The sequence below is a fragment of the Pituophis catenifer genome, unplaced genomic scaffold (genome assembly GCF_029215685.1).
Source record: "Pituophis catenifer annectens isolate HBS135680 unplaced genomic scaffold, rPitCat1.0.hap2 SCAF_3, whole genome shotgun sequence".
NCBI lineage: Eukaryota > Metazoa > Chordata > Lepidosauria > Squamata > Colubridae > Pituophis > Pituophis catenifer.
Genome location: NW_027256883.1, coordinates 143,190,476 through 143,210,217, shown reverse-complemented (window position 1 = coordinate 143,210,217; position 19,742 = coordinate 143,190,476). Strand labels below are relative to the sequence as shown.

The 19,742-nt window shown below is 40.4% G+C and overlaps 2 protein-coding genes across 2 annotated transcripts in view; one reads left to right on the top strand and one right to left on the bottom strand.

Annotated features, from left to right (window-relative positions):
- TNNI3K (TNNI3 interacting kinase) overlaps nt 1-19,742 on the top strand; it is a 217,574-nt gene that overhangs the window by 165,739 nt on the left and 32,093 nt on the right. The window lies entirely within an intron of this gene.
- LRRC53 (leucine rich repeat containing 53) lies at nt 1,105-10,047 on the bottom strand. Its single transcript, XM_070939372.1, has 5 exons — nt 10,011-10,047; nt 7,599-8,306; nt 6,213-6,317; nt 4,882-5,400; nt 1,105-3,353 (listed from the first exon to the last, which is right to left on the bottom strand). The coding sequence occupies exons 1-5, from the start codon at nt 10,045-10,047 to the stop codon at nt 1,105-1,107; spliced, it is 3,618 nt and encodes a 1,205-aa protein (XP_070795473.1).

Sequence of the window (19,742 nt, the reverse complement as noted above, 5' to 3'; positions counted from 1 at the left end):
ACTTCCTCATGGTACTGACCAACCAGTCTATCTTCAAAGTAGCAGATAGGCTTCCTTTTCTCCCCTATTCTGCCACAGAAGGTTGGAGGTTGCTACTGGCCAAGTCTTCGCATTCTCTGGAACCACTGTTAAATGCTTTCAAAATTGTAGCAGTACCCTGAGATTCATAGTGAAAATGTTCTAAGCATTTCATGATACTTTTTCCCCCTGAAGACTTACCTCTTTGCTGCTTTCTTAAACGGTTCAACATAACATTGTGTGTTCTGTTACCAAACAATACAATCACAACTGAGTTTGAAAAAAAATAGAATAACACAGAAAACAGTGCAATGAGCCTCTAAATTATGCAGATACCTGAGTTAATAGATGATGACTTTTTTTCAAAGAAGAGAGAGAAAACAGCCAACTTCAATACAGAGGTCTTCATTATTGTATAGTGTACATAAAATCACATATATTATTAAGAGGAACCATGTCACTTCCTTCATTTTGCAGAGTATTTTTTAATGTTTGAAATTTTGATGGAGAAATATAGTATCCCAAAACAGGACATATAACTGTCTTCTTAACAGATTCTTTTGCAGTGAAATTTTTGCTGTGAATCTGTGGGTGGCTCAGTGAGGGGGGAAAAAAGCATTTCTAACATCTTTTTCAGGTATAGCATTTAGAAACAATCTAAACTCTCCAACAACAATGTTTCCTTGAAGAAAGCAGAGAATTTGAGTTCTCAAATCTGAATAGCTCTCCCATTTTTGCATGAGTTGGACTAGACCTGCATTAGATTTCAGCATTCTACTTTAAATAAAGATCAGTTAACATTCAAATTACCTCTGTCACGCCTATATAATCTGATATTTTCATATATTATCTGATGATTTGAACATTTAAAAATAAATATTTTGTGTCTTATCACCCCTAATTTATGGCCACAGTTCTAAAACTTACTGCACATCACTTCATTTTCAATTCTGGTCTGACTTTTACCAGCTCTTTGTTTTAAATAAAATATTGCACTAACATTTGAAATTTCCGATCCAGTAAGCGTGGATTTTCATACTGAAAGGTGGTTTTGTCTTTGAAGAGGACTAAGGAAGAATGCAAGTGTTATGAAAGGTTTGCTTTGCTTTGTTCCATTTGCAAAGGAAATTCTTCTTTATAATCAATAGATGTGGGAGACGGTGTAGGCATGGGAACTGAGATTTCTGCTTTATTTATATTGCAGGAAAGTGAAGATGTCTCAGTTCGTTGCTCATAATTGACGTCTTTAAACTCTGCTAACAAAGGAGGCTCTTGATGTGTAGCTAGTGGCGTTTTACCTTCTTTATGTTTTGTGCTGTCTTCATCAAATGGATTATCCAGATTTTTTTGCAAATTGTGGTCATTATCCATATGCACATTATGATTCTTTTGAGGATCCATGTTTCTATTTAGATATAGGCTTCCATTTTCAGAAGAACTTGGGATGCTGAATGTATTAGTGATAATGGCCATCTTGACAATATTTTTATGCAATGCATTGGATTTGTTATTGTCCCATTCATCCCCAGATTGTGCTGCTTCTTCTTTTAGACCTGGTGAGTCCAATGGTATATTTGGAATCAACTCACTGTTGCTTTCTGTTTTAAAATCTGGTCTCAGTTGCTGTGTTAAGGTTTCATCTTCCTCTCGGTTGTTAATTTGTAGTTCTTCTTTCAGGGCTTGACAATCAGGCAACGTGCTACTCAAGTGAAATGGTGGTAGGAGTCTATCTGTTTCCTTTTTTGAAATAATCTGGTGTGTGTTCAATATTTCCATTACATTTTGAGACTCCGTACTGGATAGATTTTCTTGCACAGATTCAGATTCACTAACCTTTTCCTGCCCTTCCAGTTCATCTTTCCTGATGAAATTTCTATTCTGCCCTTTTAAAGGTTGGTCTCTGAAGTGATCTATACCCACACTATGCATTTTATTTTCCATTATTTGCTGAGAGTGCATATAATCTCCATTGCTGGGTTTCTGAAAGTCAAGGCCATCTCCTTGCCTAAAAGGAGCTGAAGAAAGGCAATGGTGTTTTTCTTTTGATTCCTTTTGCAGAGAATTCTGATGAAAGGACAAGACTTCAGCATCTGAAGTGCCCCTCTTAAGCTTTTTAGAATGCAATAATGTAGGTATATTATTTGTTACATTTGGTGCAATATTTGGTGAGTGGCCAGATGAAGGGGAGATAATGGGAACAGTCCTTCTTGAAGTTTTATTTACTGAGAATGTAGGTGAAGCACTTGGAGGTTTTAAATGCTTGGTTGATGAGGAAGCCTTGATAATATTCAAGGCAGGCATATTGTGAAAAGAAGCAGAAGTGGGTATTTCTGCATCCTTGCCATTTTCTTCAGGCACTTCCTCAACCGCTGCTTTGTTAGAAATACCATTTTTGCCCTTTTCTGACCTCTCTTGAGTTGAATGTTCTGGATTCTTTTTTCTTTTCCTCTTTTTCTCTTCCATCTGGGAAGTAGGTAGCAATCTCATGGGTTGACAGCGTAAAGGTTGCTCTAAGCTTTTTTGATGGTGAAGTTCCTTCGGCTGGATTTTTCCTTTCCTGAAAAGATGTAAATTTAATTGCACAGTTAATGAATTTGGGCTTTTCGTGTTTATTTTATACCTTTGAATCGGTTCATTCTCTTTTTCCCTACGAGGATCCATGAGAAGGAAAGAAGATGGCTGCCTTTCTTTAATTTTTGCTTCTGAATCACTAAGCAATTGTGCCCAAGTAGGAGATTGGTTTCCTTGAGTCTGCTCATGCCATTGTTTGTTCTGAGGAAATCTTTTTCCGCTTAAACCATTAGTTGTCCCATTTGCCCTTTTTATGGTTGCCAGTTCAGGTGTGTAAAAACTAACCTGCTTGAGTTTCTTGGTCTTCTTGATTGCTGGTGATAAAGGGATATTTTCAGCATTCATCCGGCAGCCAGCTGATCTTGTGCCCTTATCTTCACTCTCTTCTGCCTCCAATCTTATGGTTTTGCCACGGTTCTCTTCCATTACTTTTGGGCAATTTTGATTTTTATCACAGTATATGCATTTAGAGATAAGGAAGTGGTCTAGTTGTGGAGAAATATTCCTGCTCCTTGCTAAGACTTCACATTGTGATCTCTGGTGTTCTAATGCCGCTTGCACACAGTGTTCCTTGGACTCTTCTGTTGTCGATGACAAGGCTGTAATTAGGTGCCTTTGCTTGTAAGGCTTGAAGCAGTCATCACACTCAGTCTGAGAAAGAGACTGACACAACTCATTTGCTAAATGTTCCCCAAGCTTCTCCGGTACCAAAGCACAGACAGGCCTTGAATGTCCTCCTTGCCGTGTGTCACTTCTGATTCCTGCTAAATAGCAAATGTTGAAACTTAACACATGTAGAGGGAGTTTTCATATACTGATTAAGCAGATGTTTGGAACACCTTCAACACTGATGCCCGCCCCCACAAAAGTATCTTCTCTGGAACAACTGGCTCATTTCTCTCTTCCTCTGCAAAATATAATCAACTGAAGAAGTGCTGTCTTTAACATTCTTTCAGAGGGAACATTTCTTTAACATCTGAAATGAATGCTTGGAATTTTTAAAAAATTGACTTTGACCAGAAGTAATTATCATGTATACCAGGGTTCAACAACTCCCGGCCACAGCCCACTACCAGACCTTGAGCATTTTGGAACCGGGACACAGAAGTGGTGGATGAGCATGTGCATGCATGCACATCCCCATTCGTGCAAGCACACACACACTCATTCCCCTCGTGCAAGCATCAGGCAAGCAAAGGTGCATGGGCTCTATTTACATGAGAGGGGGGTGGAGCTGTGCCCGTGTGCATGCACTTACCCGCCATGCATGCAGATCCATCCCCTCTCGGCCTCCCCAACCCCCTGCCAGTCCAAAAAGCCAAAAAGGGGAACTGTAATGTATAGGCTATGTAAGATAACAATATGATAACTTCTGGATAGAAAAGATGTACCCAGTTTGTTGTTATTCGTTGAATACTATGATGGTGAAAGTCAAATAAGTCTGTGAACTGTCCATTCTCCACTCTATTTTCCTGCCCGCCATGTAATGTATTTTTCTTCTCTTCTATATCTCTGAGCTTTTTTCTCTCCCTTCCTCCCTTTTTCTTACTTCAACCAACCATTCTAAATTTTCATTGTTCCCTTTTTATACCAATTTGTGCCAGTGATTTATTGAGTTTTGTCCTTCCCATTCCCTATTTATTTATTTATTTTATTAAATTCGTTTACCACTCATCTCACTGCAAAGTGACTCAATTACCAGTCATCACCTTCATGGATATGATTGAGAGCTATTACCACCACCACCACCCCAAATTGCTGAGCACATTGTAAGCCTCCCTGAGTCTTTGGAGAAGGGCGGCATATAAATCAAATTAAAAATAAATAAATAAATAAAAATTAAAAAAAAATTGAATGTGCTTTTCTTCCTTCCTCTGGACTCATCTCAAAGTTTCTGTGCCAGGAAGCTGCCCTTTTCATGAAACTACCACTATCTTTGTGCTATTGTTATCAGAGATCCAAAATCAAAGAAAATGGCTGAATTTGTATATTATATGTATCTACTGTATTCCACATCTCTGTAGTAAACTTCATTTTGTATCTGTATAGCTACTAACAATGTATTTAGTCCCACGTATCGAAACCATTGTTCTGTTTCAGGTAGGCTATCTTGGCATGAGATTTAATTACATTTCTGATTAACTTCTCTTGCTCAAACATTCTTGGATCCAGGAGCCATAGACTCCAGTTTCATTTCTATGTTGCAATATGTTATGTCTAGGATATCAGCTACAACAATATTCAGGGAAGGGATTTTTTTTTTTCATTTTCTCTTTCTGGAAGATTACTTACCTTGATTGAAAGTCGTATCATCTTTTAATCTTGCATTTAATGATTGCCCAGAGTTTTCTGAATGTTGAGTTCTTTGGAAATATTTTTGCAGTGCTAACTCTGTTTCATGAGGTACTTCTATATTCTGGGAAGCTTCTTGAGGGAAAGACTGAAGCATTTCACATTTATAGCATAAGAAATGCTTGTTTTCCGTTGGTTCATTCTTACTTTGAATGCTTCCAAATGGGGTTTTTGGGCCTGCGCACTTACACTCTGGCTCTATTGTTTCTTGACAACTATTTTTCTGTAAATATGGCATTTCCTCACCAGCACCCAACCTCGACATAACTTTTATTTCATTTTCCCAAGTTAAGTGGCAGTTACAGTATCTCTTAGTGAGGTAATTTTTTGGCTCATGATCACATTGAGACCCGTCTAGGACTCGGCAACAGCAATTTTCTGATGGGCATCCATTTGCTGTGTCAGACTGAAGTTTCCTGTTAAAGAAGGCTAAAGCTAGGCAAGTGAGGCCAGCACCTCCTGTAACAAATAGAAAGTTTATCAAGATATTACAGTAAGAGAAGTAAAAGTGTTCATATTAGACATAGAAATACAGATGTAATAAAACAACATAACTCCCGCAATATGAGATTATTGAATGTAGCAGAAGAGGAGAGTTGCATAGGGAACCAATTAAATCCCCTCATATTTTTATGTCTATATATGTCAATGATTTTGCATAGAATATTTTTCAAGAATTAAATGAAATCTATAATGCATAAAGCTACATGGCGATGGAACAGTCTCCCACCCTGCTAATTTTATACACATTTTTGAAGCATTCCAATTAATTTAAGTTTATGTATAGATTCCAGTAATGTACAAGTAAGATTGTAAAGTAAATAATACAAGGAAAAAGGAGGAAAACCCAGGATGAGTTTAAGTGTCTATGGAACCTCAGCATTTTTATGTACATAGACAGTTTGCTATTTCAGATAAAGAGCTACTAAACAAACACTTTTGTTTGACTCCAGAAGGGAGAAAAATATCATTTATCAATTCTTTCGGCATCCTCATAGCTTTTATTTTTATCTTGGCCGTCTCTCTTCCACACACGATGTGTGCTTAATATTTCTTAGTTTGTGAAATGAAATAAGATCAGAGCCTAAGATGGTATAGCTTCAGGCAATGATATAACTTCAGGCAAGCATTTCGATTCCAAAATATAGATATATTTTTAGCAGTTTTTTTTTAAGGATAGAGATTATTGTATTGTCAGCTGAGCAGTGCTGAGGGTCATATCCAAGAAGCAACTAATCTACCATTCCAAAATAATGAAATATATCCTATACCAGGCGTAGGAGAGGGCACTGCTCGATAAGCATGTGAGAGTTGATTCCTGTAGCATGTTGGAAACCAACCATTACAAATATCTTGTTCAGACAAGTAGACTACAACTATAATGTGAACAGTGTAACACAAGATCAGATTGTGAACGCTTCTGCTCAGTTTATGAAATGAGAATTTGTAATTCAGAAGAGCAGCAGAACAAATCCACTGTGCTGACTTCATCAAAATAACTTGTTGTGAACACACATATATATTTACTGGGCTCCCAACAACACTTTAACAATAATTAATTTGTATGGAGCTTTTTCAGTTGACATTTGGAAACCTCTGAAAATAAACAGCACCAGTAGGATACAAATACTCCTTACAATGGGAAAACAGAAATATTGACTGGGAGAGAATCTACACAAAATAAACCAAAGCTGGTTGCAGACAGCTTGTTGCGTCAGCAGCAATGCCTCAGGTGAGGGGGGTGATTTCAAAAAAGTCAAAATGGCAAGACTGGCTTCGCAGTCAAAGGCAAAAGCTGACACGTTGCAAAATGGCAGATTCCAGGATCATCTATCTCTCTATGGGCCAAAATGGGCCTCCTAAACCTTCTTGGACAATACAATTATGGCCAGTTGCAGCAGAGTGCTTTTTTTTATAGGTATCTCTATAAAAAAAGAAAAAGGAAGCAAAAAGAAGCAAACATAATTTAGAGCACTCTATGCAAGAGGGAACTCTAGAAGTGGCAGCTAGTTTTCTAGCAAATTCATGTTATGAGATTAATTATTCTCCACAACCCTGAACCACCATTTTCTAAATGGGCAAGTCCTCCCATCAAATTTCCCTAAATGCAAAAAAGATTATGCAAAAGCATAATCACTGACAAACTGCTTTTGGCAGTTGTGGTCACAACACATCTGAATGAAAATCAGGTTAGGGAAGATTGATCATTGTCAGATTTTATGTCTGGCTCTGTGATTTTTTTCTTACTTCATAAACAGTGAAGAATGCCAATACAAACAGGGGTGGGATTCAACCGGTTCGGACCAGTTCGGGCAAACCGGTTGTTATGATTTTGCGCAGTTCGGAGCACTGGCAAATCACACCATCAGCTGGCCCCATCTTGCCATGAGTGACGTCGAGTTGGCCATGCCCTCCCAGTCACATGACCACCAAGCCACGCCCACCAAGCCATGCCCACAGAACCGGTTGTTAAAAAATTTCAATCCCTGAAATATCCCTGAATATAAACATAAAACAAACTAGGGACTGAGCAAGCAACACTTTGTTAAGAGAATCATTACCTACAAAGGAGAAGAGTGCTACCAATGCAATGTCTCGCCCATATTTCTTTTTCCCTTTTTTTAAAATTCTGGATGGTTGCTTCAGTGCAGACTTACAGTTGATCTTTGTGAGTTGAAGCAGATTTGTTACCGATGGGTTTTCAGAAGCTGTGCAGTTCATGTTTTCAGGATTTCTGAGTATTTTTGATGAATTCACATATTGCCTTAGAAAGGAAGCTAAATCATAAAGTTTGCATGTGCAGTTCCACCAATTCTGGTCCAGGCTAAGAAGTTTTAATTGACCAAGTGGAGAAAATGTGTCAGGGATAAGAGCTAGCCTGTTTCTAGAAAGGTCTATTTCCATCAGCTGAGGCAGGCCATGGAAGGCTCTCTTTGCAATAGAGTTAATGAAATTGTTTGATAGATCCAGGATTCTGAGGTTGCCAAGATTTGCCATCTCAAAGCTGTCAGCATTGATGCTAGTAAGCTGATTTCCATTTAAATGGAGTCTAATAAGAGCCTTCATGTTCTTGAACCAGGTGCCATAAATGGTACTTAAAACGTTGTTGCTGAGCACCAGCACCTGAAGCTTCTGAAGTTCATGAAACGTGCTGTATGTGATAGAAAAGCTTGATATTTGGTTCTGGTCCAGCAGCAAAGTCTTCAGTGTTCTAAGTCCAAGGAAGGCATCATCATTAAATGCTTTAATCCCATTAGTACTGAGGCTTAGGAAAGTTGCATTAAGTAGGAAAGAGAGGTTAAACCCTTCTACTGAAGTGATACTTCCATCAGTAATAATCAAAGCTTGGGTAGATACAGGAGCAGCTATGAGAAAAGAAGAAAAGTATAATTATATTTCTATATTTGTACAAATATGTAATTCACATCCTCTGCTTTAATACTAGTCATGTCTTGCAGGTTAAAGGAAGATGAGGAAAAGTAATAGCAGAACTGAGAAGTAAAAAAATATGGAATTTAAGCTTTAAGTCAGGTTTGGAATAATTTTTGAATAAATACCCACTTCACCATATACAAATGAGCAAGATGGTCAAATAAGTTCCTATCAACATTCAGTATGTTATTATGTCATAATTATAAAATGCTGTATTTTTAAAACATGATATTTCTAGACCTTATGTCTTTTTTGGAAATGCAGTATAAAAATATAAAAAAAATTACCCCAAACTAAAGGATTAGTAAAGTCAAGTCCAAAATTTATATTTGCTATGTAATTTGAACACTTTATGGAGGCTAATAAAACACAGTAAAATAGATCACATAAATAATCAATTTTTCAAATCAAATAACAATTTTATAATCCCTTTTCATCTTATTTTAAAAAAGGGAAAATGAAAGGAAATGTATAGTTATAATCCGCAACTCATGGGTAGAAAAATTGACATCGAGACAACTATGGAAGCTGTTCCGATGATGAATGAAAGATTATTTATAATGTACCCAAATCAACAAGAAATAATAATACATTTCAGTGAACATTTGAAAGGACCTTACTGAAATGAACGCTACTAGTGAGGTGACATTATAGAGGGGTTTGGATCATAAAGGAAGAGCCTTGCTAAATAATAACATTGTATATTCAGTGTGTTTGGAATTGCTATCTGAATTTCAACTATTTGCAGAAAAGCAGTATTTTCATCTGTGTTGAAAATATTGATATAGAACTAGTTCAAATTAGAATCTATTTTCAGTTTTACAGTCTTATACCAAATGTTTACATTGGGAATGAGAGTTGTGATGTGTAGATGTTAGAAAAGTGGGATTTTTTTCATAAATAATGTTTCCACTATCCAGTTATGGAGACAGATGTCTAAAATCAGGGTATTGCACAGGCTTATTTCTTGTTAATGATTTTATTGTGCATCTAACATTACTGGCAGAGCATTTGAGAACATATTCTGGATGGATATCCTTTATAAGATCCCCATTTCCCCTTAAGGTGGGATTATAATTGACCTCAGTATTTCATGGAAAGGGGTGAGTGATGAGTTTTATTCTTTCTTGTATCTTTGGCTTATACGACCTATTACAAGCAGAAAGGTATTATGGACATAATATCTAGAATGCCTTATGATCTTTCAGTTTGGCTGTGGAATGAATTTGGCAGAGAAGGCCTTTGTTGCCTTCATGAGTTGATTACACAGTTCTAGACTTTCCCAATAAATAAATGGCAGGCCAAAAAGTGCATTGCTATCAAAGTCTTCCAGGATAATACTGCCTTCATGCAGGCAGATATATTTCCAAACCCATGGGAAAATTGTGTAATAAAATATCCCATAACATTACCATAATACATCCAGGGCAGACAAACATGATGGCTAGAGTAGACCAATTTCTTAATCAGTGCGGCCTGACTCTGCTATGCCAATGGCAAGTCTTCATTTGACCTCTGAATAACATGATCAATCTTTCCTTTCAGGATTGAGCCACCACCAGTCCTCTTTTGGCTTCCTAGTTGTTCAGACCCTGCCTTAGATTCATCAAAACCTTCGTGCAACATTCATTCTTTACCCATGAATTCATAATTTCTTTCACTGTGTTCCGACATGACCTATTTAATTTAATTTAATTTAATTTAATTTAATTTAATTTTAATTTAATTTAATTTAATTTAATTTAATTTAATTTAATTTCGAATTTATATACCGCCCTTCTCCCTGAGGACCCAGGGCGGTGCACAGCCAAGATAAAAAACATAGAATACAAATATTAAAACATTTAAAAATATATATAAAATTTGGCCCAAAAAATTAAAATCGCAGACTAATTAAAAGGATTTAAAAATTTTAAAAATTTCTTCTTAAGCCAACCCGGCTTGCTGAAAAAGATAGGTTTTCAGGGAACGACGGAAGGCATTGAGGTCCTGGATTCTTCTTATCTCCGTGGGCAACTGATTCCAGAGGGTGGGAGCCCCCACAGAGAAAGCCCTCCCCCTGGGGGCCACCAGCCTACATTGTTTGGCTGATGGCACCCTGAGGAGGCCCTCTCTGTGGGAGCGCACGGGTCGATGGGAGGTCATCGGTAGCAGCAGGCGGTCTCGGAGATAGCTAGGCCCTATGCCATGGAGCGCTTTAAAGGTGATAACCAACACCTTGAAGCGCACCCGGAAGACCACCGGGAGCCAGTGCAGCTCGCGCAGGAGTGGTGTTACATGGGAGCGCCATGTTGCTCCCATCACTACCCGCGCTGCTGCATTCTGGACCAGCTGGAGCCTCCGGGTGCTCTTCAAGGGGAGCCCCATGTAGAGAGCGTTACAGTAGTCAAGGCGAGAGGTGACGAGGGCGTGAGTGACTGTGCACAGGGAATCCCGATCAAGAAAGGGCCGCAACTGGCGAATCAGGCGAACCTGATAAAAGGTCCCCCTGGTAACAGCCGTCAGATGTTCCTCCAAAGACAGCTGCCTATCCAGGAGGACTCCCAGATTGCGAGCCCTTTCAGTGGGGGCCAAAGACTCGCCCCCAATAGTCAGTGATGGAGTCAACTGACTATATCGGGATGCCGGGAGCCACAGCCACTCAGTCTTGGAAGGGTTGAGCCTGAGCCTGTTCCTCCCCATCCAGATCCGCACAGCCTCCAGGCACTGGGACATCACTTCAAGGGCATCGTTGGGGTGGCCTGGGGTGGAGATGTACAGCTGGGTGTCATCAGCGTACTGGTGGTATCTCACCCCAAAGCCACGGATGATCTCGCCCAGTGGCTTCACATAAATGTTGAACAGAAGGGGCGAGAGGACCGATCCCTGCGGCACTCCACAAATGAGAGGCCTCGAGGTCGACCTCTGCCCCCCTGCCAACACAAACTGCGACCGGTCGGAGAGAAAGGAGGAGAACCACCGTAACACGGTGCCTCCCACCCCCAACTCTTCCAGCCGGTGCAGCATGATACCATGGTCGATGGTATCAAAAGCCGCTGAGAGATCTAATAGGACCAGAACAGAGGAATAACCCCTGTCCCGAGCCCTCCAGAGATCATCGACCAACGCGACCAATGCCGTTTCCGTGCTGTGCCCAGACCTGAAACCTGACTGGAACGGATCCAGATAGGATGTTTCCTCCAGGAATTGTGGAAACTGTTGCGCGACCACACTCTCAACAACCTTCGCAATGAAGCGAAGGTTGGAGACAGGACGATAGTTAGCCAATATTGCTGGATCCAGGGACGGCTTCTTGAGGAGAGGCCTCACCACCGCCTCTTTCAGGGCAGCGGGGAAGTGACCCTCACTCAAGGAAGCATTAATAACGCCCTGGAGCCAGCCTCGTGTAACCTCCCGGGAAGCCAGTACCAACCAGGAGGGACACGGGTCCAGTAAACATGTGGCCGCACTAAGTCTCCCCAAAATCCTGTCCACATCATCGGGAGTCACAGCATCAAACTCCTCCCAGATAACATTCTCAAGACTGTTCCTCGTCACCCTGCCCTGATCTACCCAGTCAGAGTCCAAATCCCCCCGGATCTGAGCGATTTTGTCATACAGGTATTGTCCGAAATCCTCCGCCCTGCCTTCTAAGGGATCCTCCCGCACTCCCAGATGGAGCAGGGCGCGGGTCACCCTAAACAGGGCGGCCGGACGATTCCCTGATGACGCAATAGAGGCGGAAAAGTAGTTAGACTTTGCCGTCTTTATCGCCACTAGGTAGGCCTTAATATGCGACCTTACCAGTGTTCGATCAGATTCAGCGAGACTGGCCCTCCAACCGCTCTCCAGGCGTCTTTTCCGGCGCTTCATTTCCCTCAGCTCCTCAGTAAACCAAGGAGCCACCCGGGATCGGCATCGGGTCAGAGGCCGCAAAGGCACAACTCGGTCCAAGGCCCCACCAGCCGCCCGATCCCAGGCGGCTACCAGGTCCTCGGCCGAGTCATGTGCTAGATCCTCAGGAAATGGCCCAAGCTCCGTCTGGAACCTATCAGGATCCATCAGGCGCCTGGGGCGGATCCATCTAATTGGGTCCGCCTCCCTGCGGCGAGGGGTCGCGGTTCGAAGATCTAGGCGAAGGAGTGAGTGGTCAGTCCATGACAAGGGTTCCATGTCTATATCCCCTATAACAAGACCACTCAACCACTGGCCAGAGACAAAAATCAGATCCAGAGTGTGACCTCCCCTGTGAGTAGGGCCATGAACTAACTGGGTCAGGTCCATGGCCGTCATGGAAGCCATGAACTCCCGAGCCACCTCAGACGTTTCACCGACAGATGGCAAGTTGAAATCACCCATGACTAAAAGCCTGGGTGTATCTACTGCCACCGTGGCTATCACGTCGAGTAGCTCAGGAAGGGCTGTTGCCACGCGGCAGGGAGCCAGGTACGTAAGCAACAAGCCCATCTGAACCCCACGGCCCCACCTCACAAGGAGGGACTCACATCCGGCTATCTGAGGCACAGTGGTCTCCCTCGGATCCAGATCCTCGTTAATAATAACCGCCACCCCCCCCGCCCCTCCCCTGGGCCCTCGGCTGATGGAATGCTCTGAAGCCTGGTGGGCACATTTCAACCAGAGGGACGCCACCCTCCGGGCCCAACCAGGTCTCCGTAATACCCGCCAGGTCCGCTCCTCCCTCTTGTATAAGATCGTGAATGAGGGGGGCCTTATTAACCACGGACCTGGCATTGCATAACATCAGCCGAAGGCCCAGATCCTGAGTATCTAAGCCACCTAGTCTCCAAGAGGAGCCATGGGGACCGGGGCAAGCAATTGCTCTCAAACAGCGAGTGCGAGCCCCCAACACATGATATGGTCCCCTGCTCCCGCCATATCTGCCCCTCCCATCTACCGTGCTGATGGTACAAACCTCATAGGTATCGTCCCCCATCCCTTTCCCAGTCCCTCGACCAACACCTCCCAAATCGTTACCCTGTGCCGGGCTCGGCTCTGACCCTGGTGGATTTCCCCCCCCATCCCCCAGAGTCTTCTTCCCAATTTCTCTAGAAAGATCATTACAAACCCCCCTCCCAGAACCCCTTAAAATCTTAAAAAATTTCCCTAAAAAACCCCACAAATTCTTCCTTGCTCCATGCCATCTCTCTGGACTCCAAAGTCCGTCATCGAGATAGGCCCTCGATAATGTGGAGGGCCAAACCTGCGAGTGGGGAGAATCTCGCAGGGCGAGGAGTTCCGACACCGAATACATTTGTTACTGGGAGTAGTTATGGCTTATAACCAGGGGATCAACCATGATGATTTAAGAGTCCAACGGAAAAGTATATAAGTCTTAGGTAGTATACATTGGAAAACGCCACTGCCTTCATGGCAGTGGGAGGAGTCCAAGAATAGTCCAGAAACGATGGAAATAATAGCCGAGGCTGACTCCCTCAATACTCATACCTAAGGTAAACTTCTCCTTTCAGTTAGGGAGGACAGATAGAGCAATGCCAATCCATAGGTCATATTTGTTCAGAAAACAGAAAACCATCTGTTCCACCAGGCATCACAAGTTAATGCATTGCTTATTACAATCATTTGGCGGAGGAGGTGACATGACGGGCTGTAATATTTTAAAAAGTCCCCCCTTTCTTGCGGATGTGAGAAACCATCAATGCTTTCATTCAAGCATAGGACAAGCAGGCACCATACAAGCTTCCCACATGCTGTTCGATGACCCCACCTTGATCCTGACATGAAGCTCTCAAGTGTTCCCAGAAAGGCGCCTCTCCTGTGTAGCAATGGCATTTGAGGTCCCCCACCAATTTACTGCTGCTAATGTTTATTTGTGCTAGGAGGTCATGTGCTGTTTTCCCTTTACAATATGGATTTTATTGTCTCAGGTAAAAAGTAATAAACTTGACGGAGGGCTAGGCATGCTGTTCGCTTATTGATGCCTTGAAGGATTTCCCCTGGGTTTCTCATTAATGCATTAGAGAATGGCTCCTTGCTGAGATGTGTATTACTTTCAATCATGTCCTCTGGAGGATAGATTAGCCGAGTTTTAGCCTGCGTATCACACAAGCGCAAGCATGATGGATGGATGACTAGAATGCTACTGTTGAATGAGTAACCATTTTAGCAAGCCAAACAGTGGTTTTTACAGTGAGTTAACAGCACTGTTTTTTGTGATGTCCCTTTATCATATAACCAAGTTTCGACTCTGAAATCTACAGGAGCATGAAGGAAACTTGGAGTAAAATTAAGCCTCTCTTACATCTGCCAATTGTTTCTTAGAACAGATAAGGTGAGCCTCTTTTCCACAATTCAAGTATTACAGGCTTTAAAGAAACAGAATTCTTTAATGCTATAGAAGTATTAGCAGAACACATGGCTGACTGAAAATGAAAATAATTTGATTGATTGTTGATGCAAGACCTTGAATTCCAGCGTGTTGGTGAATTAGGCTACAAGACTTGATTACAGTATTTGCTAGATGAATAGTGTTACCTAATATAATACACAGTCCAGTCACAAAGCTTAAAGCAAAGCCTTTAGACAAAAGACTAATTAAATAACAGCTATTGGTTATTACTAATTAACTATTATTTGTGACAAAAGCATTGTACAAGCAATCGAACTACATAAGAAACCAAGCTACACAATGCAGCTGGTTGTTCATTTAAATAAACCCTCTGAAATCATCCACAAAATGTGACTAATACTGTCTCAGTACTATAGTCCAGCCTCAATCCTGATTTAAAAAATGGTCCAGATAATCCATTTCATCCCAGGCCCTCTGTAGCTCACCACCCTCTTGATCTAGTAGTTGTCTGAATTCTTTTTGCAGCCAAGTATGATACACCTACCCATCCAACAACTTGTGGAACAGAACTTGGAAATAGTAAAAGGACACGCAGGAGCAAACCTCACCAGGGTGGCCTCCAAGGGGAGTGCATGGCGGTGAGATAAACAATTCTAACAAGAAGCCAAAAGAAGCCTGTGTTAAAGATGGAATATTAAAGTCCTGTATTAAAGATGGGATAATATGTTGTGTGTGTTGTGTGTGTATTATTAAAGATGGGATAAAGAAAATGTAAGTTGGCCGGGTTGGGAGAGTCTGTTTACATATTGTGAGTGTATATCTATTTGTTATAGTCTTGGGTTTTTTTAAGTAGAATGAATCACTCCTTTTACAGTATATTCCTCTTTCTTTTGCCATGTCTTCCTTTCTTATATTATTTGGTGTGTCTGTTTCATATTTTATTGTATCTAGTCTATTTATTATCTGACCTTTCATTCTGACCCAACCTTGCTCTACATTCTGAATAGCATTCTCCATCTTGCAATTGTTCTTAGTCTTGAACCATAGCTCTATTCCTAGCATTTTGTTCAGCACAGTTCTACATGATGCTGTTCACTTTTTGCAGACATATACATATTCTGTTGTGAAAGATGTGCATAATCGTTGGGATGGTGATGTCAATTCATGTTATGTTGACTCTGGTAATAGCCTAGACATGCCCCTTACAGTTTTTTTCTCAATGTTTTTTGCAATGATTTGCCATTACCTGCTTCTTAGGGCTGACAGAGAGTGATTGGCCCAAGGTCACTCAGCTAGTTTGTGTGCCTTTGGTGGGTCTCGAATTCATAGTCTTCCAATTCCTAGCCAGATGCCTTAACCATTAGACTGGCTGTATTGTCAAGTTGACTGTACTATTTAGCTATCAAGTGTAGTCTAGAAGTTATTCCTATCACACTCAGAAAGTTTTCTAGCAATCTCTGATTTTATGAAGCAATCCTAGAGGAAAGAAGCAATAACAATTTTGCATGCTTCTTGGCATGACCAATCAAGATGATATAGAATACTTTCAGCATTGCTTTGAATTGCCTTTCAAGCACAATCTTGAATGAGAACTCACAAATGTTAAGAGCAGGTAAAGAAAAATTTTACATTATTCCCTGGAAACCAGTGACTTTCACACAGCTTTCAATTACAGTGTGGTTTAATTAAATTGGTATCAATTCTTCCACGTACAACTTTCAAAGTCAGGGAATTCATCTTAGGAAGTGCAAGTTTAATTTGTATTGATTTTGATTAGCGCTTAAAATCATTGGGTCCTTCCATCTTCACAGCCAAATTAGCTTTTCATTAAGACTAAAGCAAGCACAATGGCGGCCATGGGTAAGGCCTTGTCTCATATAAGTGTTCCTTGAATGCTTAACATGCTTAAAGGAGATTTGTTTCTATTTCAAGAAATTAACATGCCAATGGCCCCCTAGGCCATTGATTACTGCCCTGCTAATTCTACAAATGTATAGAATGACTGAAGCAGAAAATGTGATCTTATAGAGCAAGTAAATCTTTACAGACACAACTGTCTCTGCCTCTTTGTGGTCCTAATATTAGAGATTTGTCATAAAATATTAGATATAAAACAAACTTGTATAAGAATTTTTTAATAAAAGGGGCTTTCTGTGCAAGACCTCAGTTATTCTGATCAATTCATAGACTGGCTTGAAAACCTGCATATTTTTTCTTAGTGCTTTTCTAGTGAAATGATCCATTTTAATGGATTCCATCTTAAAGGACATGTATTGAATATATTTTGTACAAATTGTACACTTATGCGCTTTGCTTGGAGGACCTAAAGAAGAATGTAAATTATACCTGACCAGCAATGTTGCCTTGGCTTATTGAATCATTTATAAGGATTGTTCATCTGTGCCCATTAACACAGAATGTTTTTATAATCAATATGCCTGGTTCCTTCATGTTTCTGGCTTTCAGATGTCAACATGATCTGAATGCCATATAGACCTTGAATTAGTTATCTGTCTAACAGACAACTTAAATTCCTTCCTGGACAACATTTGATTCTGATAGATCCCATATACAAAAATTTCAAAGATGCCCAGTATTTGACTGCATTGTCCCTTCTACAATGAATGCACTTTTGCCATTGGAGGTTTGTCACAACATCCTCATCATTCCAATCTACAGAATGTCAACAGCACTTCTCCAGTCCTCAGTTATGATCTTATTTTGATGTTTCTTTTTTCCCGGTTTCTCCTAAAAGCTTTACCATTTCATTTAAAAAGAGGACATTTTCCCCAAAGGCTAATCTTTGCATGGCCAATGATCAATTCTCCTCTTCTTAGGAGAGGGCCTAATCTCAAATAGGAGGAGGAGGAGGAGGAGGAGGAGGAGGAGGAGGAGGAGGAGGAGGAGGAGGAGCTAATGATATGTGGATCCTACCATTGCCATGTCCAGGATCTTGCTTATATTTTCTATGGCATATTTGATGAGGTGGTTGTTAAATTGTTAGTAAAGTAACAAAGAATTACCATTCTATATCTGCTTGCTGCAATCTAGCGGTCATCTGGTTTTTTTGCAGCCCACATTTGACATGCTTAATTTATAATCTATCTTTTTTTTTCCTTGCATACAAACTTACTGAGAAGCACTTTTGCATACAAAGATGCAGTGCTATCCTTTTTTATGTTTTTCTTTATGATCACTTTGCAGTGCTATTTTAATTCTTGGATCTTGGGTCAAGCACCTGATCTTTCTGGAGGAAGCGGGAGCTCCAAAACACACAGCTATGATAGACCTGTGGATAAGAAAATTAAGACAATATGGACCAACAAATATAGTGACAGCAAATCCTGAGGGAAATAGCTGATCAAAATAAAAGCAAAAAATCAGGATGCTCAGGAGCAAATCTAACGGAATGTTCCTCTTTTGTCCCTTTGCTGAATCACTTGTTGGGAAGATCAGTGTTTTACTGTGAAAAGGCACTTTCATTGGCAACTTTATAATGAAAAGGAGGGACCAAATAGAGCATTACAGAATTCTGGATATTACTAAGTTCATATTTAACATCATTATAGGCAAAAAGAGAGCACTATGACCTTCTTGAGTGCTCTGTGGACAGAGAGGGGGGAAATCTAAACAATAAAAATAAATACATAATGAGAAGGCATTATTAATTCACTACTACTTTAACCACTATTGAGCTACATTTTTTTTCTGCTAATTCCCCCCAACCCCCCCCCCCCGCCACTAAGAATGAGTACACAAACCAAACCCTACTTTAAATTTGTTAATCAGGTGTCTGATTAAATTGTTGACTTAGGCAAGCAATAGTAATGAACACAGCTACTGTATCTTGTTAGCATTTCTACAGATCATTTAGCATCAAGAGGTGGGAGGAGAAGAGAAAAGACATTCTTTCAGAATTATAATGCACTTTATGATGCTAATCTGTATCAGTGCTACATCACTTAATCTTGCTAATGCTGAAAGATTCCTTGGCGGGGTTAGAAGGCAATTGATAGCTCATTCAGCCAGCGGACAGCTTGAACTTTGCACAAAATGTGGACAAAACTTATTAAAATGATCTATTTTGTTTTTCTTAAAGCGTTTGGCTGAGTGAAATGACTGTTCTCGGTAACAAAGGTTTTCAATTACCTCTGAAGGGCTTGGAATAGTTTGGATAAGGCCCCCAAGGCAAAGAGAAATGAAACAATGCTATCACTCTTCAGTCAAAATGTGAAAGGCTAGCTCTCCGAAAATTTACCTCTCAGCAGCAGGCATAAGAAGCAGTCAATACAATTACAGCCGGGCTGGGTGAACTTACAGTACAGAATAAATATGAGTTCTCTTTAAAGTGTCTGACTTGGTTACCTAGTATATATGTTAACCCTTGGCACAGAGTAACTTCTTCAGAGCATACCATGCATGAAGAGGGGCACGGCGCTATTAAATGAAATAGCATAGCAAGCAGAATGAGCAGGGCACCTAGAAGGGAAACAGAAAGAACAAATAAATATATTGTGGGGCCTGACATTTTTATTATTCTGATCATTATATCCCTGCAGCTCTACAATGAAAATTAATCACAGCGGTTTTTTTAAAAAGTCGCTTTAAAAAAAGTAGATGTTAGTCAGTTCAGTTGAGTAAACGAGACTATATGTTTCCATTTGGAATATCTTAAATGACAACCAGACTAGACAACAGAAAACAGAGTCAAATTCTAGACATGAATCTATCAGATTTCCATTTATGTGAGCTTTGAACTATGAATATGTGAAACATTCTTTCACTTACAGTTAGATATCCACCTATTTGGCATTAAGAGAAGCAATATATGATAGTTAAAGTATGCTGTTCTTTTTTTCCCCTTCACTGAAAAAAGCTTTGGGAGCTGAAAAAAAGCATTTAATAAAGCATATTTTATTTATTTTAAATTCTTTTTATTTATTAAATTTATGTGCCACTTATCACATGTCTAAGCGACTCTAGGTGGTTTTAACATTCTTTAAGGTGCTATCAAATTTTAGACAGAAAAGTAATTTAAACAATGAAAAAAATACGTTTAAAG